General features: G+C 38.1%; 1 protein-coding gene across 5 annotated transcripts in view; it reads left to right on the top strand.

Annotated features, from left to right (window-relative positions):
* The window catches only part of lrba (LPS-responsive vesicle trafficking, beach and anchor containing), a 247,341-nt gene that overhangs the window by 120,978 nt on the left and 114,292 nt on the right, over window positions 1–12,071 (top strand). For all 5 annotated transcript variants that reach the window (XM_079615242.1, XM_079615243.1, XM_079615241.1 and 2 more), the window contains exon 36: window positions 8,511–8,677. In XM_079615242.1, the coding sequence (XP_079471368.1) occupies window positions 8,511–8,677 (167 nt within the window). The remainder of the gene's footprint in view (window positions 1–8,510; window positions 8,678–12,071) is intronic.

The raw sequence follows: 12,071 nt of genomic DNA, 5'->3' as shown, positions 1-12,071 counted from the left end.
AGTTATGTCACTTCAGCAATATTCGAACAGGGCTTGTTAATTCCTTGAGGAATTTAGGGACATTTGTGTTTCACATCTGTGTTTTTCTCATTCAACCTAGGCAAAAATTACAAAGAAAATTACATGCTGTTTTTTTTGGCTAACTCAGGGCTCCTCTGAGAAATCTAATCCTGCCCGGTAGAAATGTCTTCAATTATGGTGTATTATTTTTTTCCACATCGCTTCTCGTTTATTTTAAACTTCATTTGTTGAATACTAATAACCTAAAATTTTAGCTAATTTATGTTAAGGTTTACTGCCTTGTGCACCTTCTTTCGTGATTTCATGAACTTAATGAGTAAAATAAAAATTCAGGTAATGATAGCACAACATTTGTAAAAAAGAAAAAAAAAACATGAATGGATCAACTCTCACAAATTACTCTAGATTGACTACTGTTATATTATTGACAGGTTTGACCTCAGTCAAAATTCCTTCCCTTTGTTATATACCTAATGTAATCATGTACAGCTGTAATCAAACTTATTCAACCCCCATTGCAAATCTGGTTTATTGGTAAAATTTGCAGACCATCAGCTGTTTGCATTGAACGAATCAAACAAACGTAATTGAAATAGCTCAACACAACACATGTTTAAAGTGTTTTCCCCAAATTCAACTGAAAATGCAACGTTTAATGACTTCTTCAATCTCAAAATTAGTAAGCATCATTAGTACTTAGTAGAACACCATTTTGCTGTTATGACTTGCTTTAAACAAGATTTATAACCAGACACCAACTTCTGGCAGCGTTTCTGAGGAATCTTAATCCATTTCTCATGAGCATTGGCCACCAGTTCAGTAATATTATTGGGTTTACGTGCTGCAACCGCCTTGAACCCCATAGAAAATATCTGGTGGGATTTGAAGTTAGTTTACTGTGATGGCCACTGTAGAATCTTCCAGGACTTATTCCGCAACCAAGCCTTGGTGGAATATAAGGTATGTTTGGATTCATTGTCCTGTTGGAAGGTCCAATGAATGCCCAAGCTTCAACTTCCTCACTTGACGGCATGACATTTTCTCCTAGGATTTCCTGATATACTTCAATGAATCTATCTTGCCCTTACACACGCAGCAGATTTCCGGTGCCAAGGGATGCAAAGCAGCCCCAGAGCATCACCGAGCCAACGCCACTCTTAACTGTAGGCAAAGTGTTCTTTTCAGCATTATGCTTCATTCTTCTTTCTCCAGACATACTGCTGATCCATCGGGCCAAAAATGTCCTCGCTCCACAGAACAGAATCCCAAACCGTCTGTGTCTTATTTATATGATTTTGAGCAAATTGGTGCTGACTTTTCTTGTTCTTTTGCGTCAGTAGTGGTGTAGTCTTGGAGTTCTGGCATGGAAACCATCTGTGTTTAGTACGCGCCTTACTGTGCAAGCTGAAAACTCAGTGCCTGTTGCCACCAAGTCTTGCTGCGGGTCTTTTGCAGTCACTCAAGGGTTTTTCTGAACCTTCCTTCTCAGCTTCCTTTTTTTTTGACCTAGCCATATTTCTAACATGCATTCAAATGTGACACTCAACAAACTTAGCCAGTTTAGATATTGCATGTGTTCTAGCTCATGCACACCTGGTGCAACTAATGAAGCCCTTGATTAGTAGCATCAGGTGCTCGAGAATGAGACACCTGTTTTGCAGATTTGTGCTGTTGTGAGGGATTCTTTTCAGGGGGTTGAATAATTTTGATTTAGTTAATTGGGTTTAGTTATGCATCCAGAGCACATGAGTCTGTGTAATGGCCACATCCAGACAGTGGACACTTCCATTTTAGTAAAAGCTATTTAAATCCCAATCTTGTCTGAATCGGTATATTAAATCATAGTTCCTCTGTTAATAAATGTAACTCAAACATAATTTAGAAAATGAGTCCCATCTAGATAATGTATTACAGTGTATTACTAGGCATATTTGAACACCACACTCAGATCCGGTTCCATTTCAATGAATTCCAGAGACCAAAAATGACCAATACCATACCAATGACCAATGATAAACATACATGGATCATTTGAGAAGTAGAAAATGCAATATTAGGACAGTTTAATATCTGTTTCAGAACGAAGCAAACAAATTACCGGTTTGAAAACAGTACATTTTATTGAATATTACCCAATAATAGCAGGCTTGTATGTGAAGCATGGACTTCTACATATAGTGTATTGTTCACTTGAGGAATGGGTCTTAGGAGAAAGGTGGCAGCATTGCAGACGGCCTTTGTTCCAGTGCATTCTGTAGCCTTTGAATTATTTAGGAAATAAAAATAAATTTATGTTTGTTCTCTGTCAGGGTTCAAATCCACCAGAAGAGATGATGGTGGATACCAGTGATTTAGACACATTTTTATTACTTGGATGGATAACATATGCCTTTATACACTCCCCCGCTCCCCTCATGTCTCTGTGTCTCACACACACACACACACACACACACACACACACACACACACACACACACACACACACACACACACACACACACACACACACACACACACACACACACACACACACACTCATCCATCCTCTCTGGGATTGAGTTATCTTTACCCCTTGAGAGTGAGATTACAGGGACAGCAGGGTCCTGACGGACACAGAGATAACCGCTGGAAATCCAATTATCTTTTAGTGTTCTCTTTCTAATAGGATCTCTAATACGGAAAAGATTTTTCCGGTAACAACTGTACGATGGCGGCCGATACCTGCGAGGGAGAAAAGAAAGGACAGATTTAGAGAGAGAGAGTGACTTCCTTTTTTAATGAGAGTCTTTCTTTATTAGAAATGAAATGTGGAGGATACTGGGCCACAAGGCCAGATCTTTCGGATGTGATAGAACGAGGTCATTGTTTTCTCTTTCACTCTCTTGCTCTTTTTTTTTGTTAGCTTTGACTTGATCTTGAAGTGATGTAGTGTAATTGAGTTGACTCCCGACTGAAGTGTGTGTGAAAAGAGGTGATGGGTCACTTCATTAGCGTTTAGTGTCTGTGTTCCTGTAAGAGGAGAACAGGAGTTAATGACATCAACTTGGAAATGAGACTCATGACCTCGTATTATTCCAGTGTGCATGTTCACTAATCCTCCAGCCTCTGACAGTTATCTGTACTAGCCAAACAAAAGCAAATCTAAATGATGTGTACTTAGAGCTTCAATAAGCTTACACTTGTGCCCTTAGATAAGACGGCAGCTATCCTTTAGCTTCTCCATAAATACTGTCTTTACCTCAAATAATGGCTTTGTGGAATACACGCAACGTACATACTTTTTTCTCTCTTTCCCTCTTTCTTTCCTTTTTTCTTTAATTAATTCCCCAGGTGATAGCAGTGCAGCAGGTCATTATACTGTATGTCGTGTATGACACTCTCATGAATTGAGCCCTTCTGCTTCCAGTTGTTCTCACTACACTCACACTGAGAACACTGAGGGCTTAGACACACAGAATTTCTAATCGAATTAATTAATTGATATGCAGTTTGATTGATCGATTAATCAATATTTGCTGAGAAAAGATAATTCAGACAGTTCAGTTTGATCAAATTTCAAGGTCATAAACAGTCTTAAATATCTTAACTGGTATCTCACAGACTCTCATTTTAAGAGGTCTTAAATTTGTGGACAAAAAAAGGAATCGTAATGCAGCCTAATGTGATTATTAAAATTCAGATGACTTTGATTTAAATAAATGTGAGCACTGCAAGTTCAAATTAAAAACAAGTTCAAATTAAAGTGTTGTTGCACTTTCTACAGGCTCACAGTTTTGGAGCAGTTCACAATCAATGAATATTGCACACTTATTCCAAGTGATTGCTTATGATCTACTGTTAATGAATTGTGACAATATTTACTTCACAGAGTATATTTTGTAATGTTGCATTACAATGTTGCAGATGGTTGTAAGGGTGCGTATTTTATCTCCCTCGTCTGTTTGAATTAGCAACTGGAAGTATTTAAGTCATTTCAAAATAAGAGTTACTGTTTATTTCAAGCTTGTTTATAATTAAAAGTCCAGTATTATGAATTATAAAAGTATTTTCTCCTGGATATTGTTGGTGTTTTGGTTACACAAGAAGCTGTATATGGTATTTAATTCAACGCAAACTCTCAATAATTAATTTGTTGCCTTTCTTTAAACACATTTTTCTTGTATGAGCAAAATCCCAAATCTTACTAATAATGTTAATTTATATACATTTTTTCATGCTTGTGAAGATATAATTTCAGACTGTTTATTTGACCTGTTATCACCTTCCCAACAGTGGCACTCTGTTTATAGTCTGTTGTTCAATGGGTTCAGGAACATATGCATTTCCTTTATTTACCAGAAGTAAAAACATTATCCTGTATTCACATTCATCCACACCTGCTCCTTGTCGACTGCCAGCAGACATGTTCATTTTTCACTCGCCGCACATCTCCTTCATTTGACTATTTTTCACCTCAAAAGGACAGTTAATTCCTACAATTTCTCACACGGCGTGACCTTGAAGTTGCTGGAGTCAGCTGCCCGTGGCCCGTGTAGAGTAATGGAACCAAAGAAATGCTTTTTTTTTTTTGAGAGGGGGTGGGAGGAAAGATGAAGAATCTGCCATCCACGCATTGTGACTAGTCCATTAAAAGCACGAAATGAAGGAAGGAGAAAAGGGGAAGAGAGAAGCCAGAGATACTTTGATAAGTTGTTGCACCTGTGTTAACCTTGATGGTCACCCTGACTCTGGAAAAGGAGGGGGTGGTGGTGGCAACATTTGTTCTCTCTCTCTCTATAGTTGCTTCACACTAGATTCCTGCTCCATCTATCGCCGAGGGAACAAGGGATGGAGGGAAATCAATACAGAGAGGCGTTGGCTGACAGCAGTATCGCTCCGGAATTGAAGTGCCTGTCAGCCTTTGTCATTCTGTGACTTTAGTTCGCTATTGTACTTTTAAGCCTTCATTTTTCATGGTTGTCACTTTTTGCTTTCCTGGCTTGCTTTTGTCTGAATTCCCCTGGCTACAATTTTTATGTGGTGACTTAAAATTCTCAAAGAAAATGGGTCAAAAGATCAAGTGCAATGAAAATCTCTCGGATTTGATTGGTCGAATGACATGGTATACGCACTTTTTTTTCTTCATTTTTCATTTTGTTTCTCTGAACGATGCGTGCATATCCTCCGCACTGTATTTGCATTCCCTCAGATGCTGCAAGGACAGAGGCATCAGTAGGACAGTTTCCTGGTGTAAATGAAACCCTGAGGGAGGGACTGGCGAGGAGAGAAAGATGATAGCCACGGTGCTGTGTACTTCACTGTCAACAGAGTGCAAATCAAGCAGTTTAACAAGATCCCCACTGTTTTCACTGCTTAGACTCGCTCTCGAAGAACACCGCAAACCCTTCACAGTGAATGTAATGTGTGGACTTACATGCACGCCTGGCCATGTTGTGTCACACTAACTAATTCACATACACGGGGGCTGATGGAACATAATGAGTTCTGGTCCCTGGCAGATGATGATTATTTTGTTTAACCTTGCTAACCTGTTTAGGGAGAACAGTGTAAGTCTGCCGTCCATGATTGTACATATGTTGTTACAGAGAAATGCTGGGATCTGCTTACATTGGCAAATAGTGGAGTCGTCATTATTTCATTGTGCTTTGGTTAGCTATAAATTCTGAATAGAAGAGATTATTTAAGAGTGATTTTTGTTTCGCTGGACTATACCACTATAGGCCTGGACTTTATACCGTCACTTATTGCCATAGATGCAGCATCCTACACATTCAGAAGATTTCAGAAACCAATGAGCTTTTCTCAGAAGACATGAGGGGCAATTCCCTACTTGTAAAAGTTGAGCTTCCTCGATTATACCTACGATTATAATTTCAAATTTAACATGCAAGTAAACTTAAATTACTATTTTTGTTAAATGTAATGACCAGGATTGATTTTAATAATAAATCACCCATGATATACCAGTAAATAGATTATCTGCTACTGTATAATGACTTGTGTGGGTGTAAGTTCAAAAATATCACACCGATCAGAAAAACAACAACTGTTAAACATAATTGTTACATTTAATTATACAATTTTTAATTAAAAATCTATTTTTTTATATTTGTACTAAATTCATTTAAATAATTGATCATATTATATATGATTTTATAATATAATCAGTGGCTTACTTTTGTTACACTCAAAAAATGCATGTATGCATTTTATTTTGACCTTTATTGTAATGCTGACTAAATAGTTTAAGACTATTGTAGACGATACCGTTTTTTCTTTGTAATAATAGGGCTCTAATGGGTATGTCGTGGGTGTAGTCCATTGAAGGAAATGAGTGCTGACCCTGTCCGATTCAGTTCCCCAGAACACAGAACATTTGGAGATGTGGATTATTACTCTGTCTGAAGTCATAAACACATTACTTTCATGGTTTTGTTTCTGCCGCTATGGTTTGTACTTCAACTGCACTCTGACTGGAGATTGTGGTTCCCCCTTCAGTGGAGTGCCAAACATGTGCAAGACCCTTTGAATTAAGTTCACCTTGTAGGGTTTCCAAAGTCTTATGATGTCACTACAGAATTACAGCCCCAAACGTGATGATAATGTCGCCGCTATGTATTTCACCTGAATGTTTCCTATAATTCAGCCTGTAATTTCAGCTGCAAGGAAACCATTTGTCAGGAAGTTCATGAAAATTACAAAGCCCATTATGGAGCTCAGGGATTTGGTGCCGTTGACACTAGTTGATAAAGTGCCTGTTTATGCCAAAGTGTTTGAACTCATGACAGCTAATTAATAATGTGTTAATCACTAGTTGAAGGCAACACTGAAAAAATATGGATGATTGCTCTTTTTTGTCTCTGATATTCTAATAAGGCTCAGAAAGCACATTTAGATAAACTTTTATTTCGACTAATACTACAAATTTCACACGTGCTTCAGAGATTCAATTTAAGAATGTCTCATAAAAATAATATTACAATTATAATATTTAAAACAGTCCTCAGTTGCATAATAGTCATTCATAATCTCTGTGCACTTGTTATTGTGTTCAAAACATGCTTTATATTGCACTCTTATTCTTATTTTTTTCCTCCATTCTTTCATCAAAACGAATGTTACCGATCTAGAATTTTCCATTTCTTACCCAGACGTGACCTTCTATGCTGAGCAGAGACAAATCGCTGTCTTTCTTTCCGTTATTTTATTCACGCTCTTTTGTTACGCCAGACATCCAAATAGGTTCACATTTAAACATTCACCCTTTACCTTTTATCTCTCTTTTATGCCGCCATCCTCTTCTCGTGGCTTTAAGGTCACTGCAGAGTTAAGAACAGCGAAATGAGACACAGATTGATAATTAGGAGAGGGAAGCCTCCCTAATGTGATTTATCTCTATGGATTTTCTGTCATACATGAAGAGTCGATGCTCAAATTGGAGAGGAGGGCCCATTAGAAGGCACTTTGGAGCGTTTACCGCTAACTTTGCCGAGGCAGGCTTCTGCGTCTGCCGCCGCTGCCACACCAGACCGCTGCCTTTACTGTATTTGTTGTCTGAGATGGGTGCTGTCCAAGGCTAATTTAATTTAGGGCCATAACACGCAATGGATGAAGCAAAGGGAATTACATTAAAACAAGCTCTAGTGGGTGCTGTAACCTTTCCGCTTGATTGCTGTTTGCTAGACGTTGCATCAGAATCAGATAAGAGGCATGGAGGAAAAAATGAAGCTGTGTTGTTTTGTGCTTTGTGGGCTGTTTTCGTTTATTCTGGGTTTAATTTGTACCAGCATCTCACCAGCTTTGTTGCTGATCTCGTGATTTATTGATTCTGATTGGGACATTGGTTTTCACAAAGGGCGGCTTATTCATTTACTCTTCTACTTTGCTAGGAAGAGATAAAACAGAATTTAAGTTTTATCAACGTGATATGTCCAGTGTGAGGTGCTTTGTTTAAGGATTGCATTTGAGTTCAAAGGGTTTTCTGATAACAAATTCTGACAAAGAAAAATGTCTCCTCGTGTATTATGGGTAGTTTCTACATTTTTTAGCGTAGCCCAAAGGCATTAGCAAATACATGTCCAGTGTTATTAATCACTGTGACAACAGGCTGGAAATGACCCAGAGTTCCATTTGTTTCCTGTGTGTATGGAATACACACACACACACACACACACACACACACACACACACACACCGTGTTCACACACTCAGGCGTCAACACACACTAATGATGTAGTGCGCTTTGTTTTCTACACCCGGTCAGATGGACAGTGTTCTTCTCAGGTAAATGTAGCACAGGGGTACACTTGTGCCTCCAAGTAACTTTTGAATGTTTGTATGTGATGGGTATTATTCTGTAAATGTTATGTATATTAGCTTTTAAAGAAGGATACATAATTTGAATTAAAGGTTTAATATGTCATTGATAAAAAGAATGAATGCATATAAGAGCGTGATGACTCACAAGGGCTGTTTTCTTCTGTTTGCAGTCTCAATCTGCTCAGTATGCCGCTGAGAAACGTGATGAGGAGAAGATGTGCGATCACCTGATCAGGGCCGCCAAGTACCGGGATCACGTCACGTCCACCCAGCTCATACAGAAGATTGTAAACATCCTCACAGACAAGCACGGGGCTTGGGGCTGCTCTGCTTTCAGGTACAATCTCAGTCATTTAACTTTTGATGAACCAAATTGTCTTTTAACAGCTTTGATGACACTATAGCGTTTACTTCATTTTTGAGATAAAGAAGACTAAAGTTGTGAATGTACTGTATATACAGGGCCTAAAACTATCTTTTTGCCACATATTTTTTTACCGACCATGAAAGTTATGACACCAAAATTTCAAAATTCACAGTCACTTTAAGAATAATGCACGGATTCAATATACTGATACTGTACTCTTGCGTTTTCTTTCCTAACTGTTTAGTTTACATTCACTTAATGCTATGTTCACGCTGCACGATTTAAGCCCCGATTTTCACTCGCCGACAGATGTTCACGCGAGTGACAATCACACAGTGTACATTATCAAAGATGCAATCTTAGAGAATCGATGATACGTCACCGACACCCGTGAGATATTTGCCATGGTGAATATCTGGACCTGTCTGTGATTCAAAATCCTGCTGTGCGAAATGTGTGTTCTGACTGAAAATTACATCGGTCATGACCTACAGCCAATGAGAGAGCAAGATACAGGGCAAGTTTGGGGAGGAGTTATAGACCAGAATATCAGCAAGAAATATCAGCTTTACAATTATATCAAACAGAAACAAAGCACAATCCTTTGCTTGATTAGCAGTACATTACAAAATAATTTATTTACCTCCAACTCTCTTTGCAGAACACATAATCCTTGCTCCCCGCGTCTCCCCAACCATTTCCTCCTCCATAATCTTTTTGAGGATTGAAGTAGAGAGAAGAGTATTCACAATGTCTGAGACGTGGCTTTCTGTGCGCGCACTTTGGATGTTTAAACTTCCCACACTTTATTTATATATATTTATTCTCAACCTTACTCTTCATTATCTCAAAATTACACTTGTAATTCTACAGAAGTATATGAAACTAGACTTGTATAGCTTGACTATTAGTTGCAAGTCGTTACAGCTTATTATGGACAAGGACACTTGTCACATCAACCAAACAGTTTTTTACCTGGGGTTTCGGGGTGGGATTATCTGAAATACATTACCAATGTAGACCACCAATGACCTAGTGATTTAGTTTTTCCTCAAAAGCATATTTATATCAAACTGATTAACATGACTTTCCAACCAGACTGACTTCCTTATCGGAACTTTATATCAGATTTTCACTATGCAATTATCATGTTTAAAATAATTCACACTAATGATATTATTATGATATCTATACAACATTTTATTAAATAAATAAATAGTGCTATAAGACATAGTCATCTTTAACTTTGTTTATGTTTTGTTGTCTCTTTTTGGCCAATAAATCACACTCAAATTGACTGTAGGAAAGCAGAACATAACGATACAGAAGCTCACTAAAAGAACGTGCTGTTAATTTGCTATTCATGCAGACTTTTTTACGGAATCCAAAAAACAACTGCTACTACTTTTCTCGTTTTATAACGGGTATCAACCAGCGTTAAGGTATCACATCATTTTTTGTGCATGCACCAAACAGTCATTGAACAGACTTTGGTCTGTCTATAGTGATGGGCGTGTCGTCTTCCTTTCCTTTTTTTGTCAGCTCACTTCTGTTTATTCCTACTGTACCCCACACCAAATCATCCATAATCATTATACCTTGTAGTATTTACCTCTCTCATGATAAGCTAAACCTACGGTATGTTTCCGCCCATTATGGGCTCTAATGGAGTCCTACAGTCATGGTTCTGAGCCTGGGTTATGTCTTATTGCTTCAGTTTCTGTGTATGATGCATTGCTGTTGGAATGGGATGAAAGCCAGCGTATTTTACCTGGCCATTACTGAAGGAAACATAAGGAGCCATATTTATTTCTGTAAACACAGAAATATCCGTTAATGATGCCGACATGCACTGGTTCTCTCTAATCCAGTTTGCTGCCTGAGAAGCTCATTGGCTCTGTAGGTCAATTTCTTTCTTTCTTTTTTTTTTTTTGTCCTTTGTGTTCCTAACAAAATGTGTTCTCTGGAGATTTGGAGACCTGTCTGGGGTTTGTTGTACTGAGATTCCGTTCTCTCTCTCTCTCTCTCTCTCTCTCTCTCTCTCTCTCTCTCTCTCTCTCTCTCTCTCTCTCTCTCTCCTTTCCTCACTATTCTGCAGTCATATAATGGCAGAGTGCTCTGTTCTCTCTCTTGGCTCTCTCCCCATTACTAGCCTTTATGTAGCTTGGCTATTGATGACTTTTGTAATAGCATGCGATGGGCGCATGGTGACGCTGGCACAGTCTCGGAGTGTGTTTAATAAATCACAATCAGACCCTGCTGTTACATCAATACTTCTGCTCAATTACCCAGAAGGTCATGGGCAAAAATGCTGGAGAGCTGGGGATCGGTAACTACAGAAGAGAGAACAACATCTGGAAGTAAAAGAAGGGACACACACACACACAATGCAACTTGCAGCTGCACGTCTATATTTGGTTAATTTCCGGTTCCTATCATGGTTTCTAAAGGTGGGAGGGAGTAATTCACTTTTTAAATTACCACAAAATTTGTGATTAAAACTATTAAATATTTATTGTGATAAACATTGAATAATCACCAGAATTACACAATGTAAAAAAAAAAACCTGCAATGGATAACAGCGTTGCAAAATTAGTATACATTAAACAATTACTTGGTGGGGGGAGCTAGCATTTCAAAGCAGATGTTAATTTCTGTTTAGTTTTTGCAACAAAAAAAACCTTATATGCAAGATAAATAAACTTTTTCCAAATTTTTACAACAAATAAATTAAATATCATTTCCACAGATTGTGTCGAAATGATGATGCTGTGGAATATTAGTTGTTGGATTCAGGATGTCAAGAACATAAAGACCTTAGAAGAACAGGCCAAATTGAGATGCTATTCTGCTAGAGTATATTATGAATTAGTTCCCTACAATAAAGCCATAGGATGTGTGCTTCTAAATGCTTTTTTAAAGTAATGGGACACCAAAGTTGACCATATTTAGAGATTGCCACTTGTTTGTATTGGTTTTTCTGTAAAACCATTAGAAATGACACACTTTCACTGTTATAGATATCAAAAGAAAACAACAGCATTGAAGCGTTGAGACACACACACACACAGAGCGAAATCTTGTTTTTCACCTTCATGAAAATGAAATCAGATCCCTCAAAGGGCACTCAGCTGCCATGATTACACTCTTTTGTTGGGAGTGTTAAATTTGCAAGCCCGCTAGCTCCCCCCTATAAAGACGTATTCCCCAAAGTTTCCATTCAATAAAAGGCTGAAAATGAAAATATTATTTTCCTCCCTGGCTGATGGTAGTTGTTGTTTCCTCATGGCAGGCATCTAATATCATCTGACACCTACTGACCCGCCTGAATGCAATTTGTGTCTTAATATCCAGCTTACAGCA

This window comes from Phoxinus phoxinus, assembly GCF_949152265.1.
Source record: "Phoxinus phoxinus genome assembly, chromosome: 6".
Classification (NCBI taxonomy): Eukaryota; Metazoa; Chordata; class Actinopteri; order Cypriniformes; family Leuciscidae; genus Phoxinus; species Phoxinus phoxinus.
Note: the sequence above shows the minus strand (reverse complement) of the source record. Positions and strands in the feature narration are given on the sequence as shown.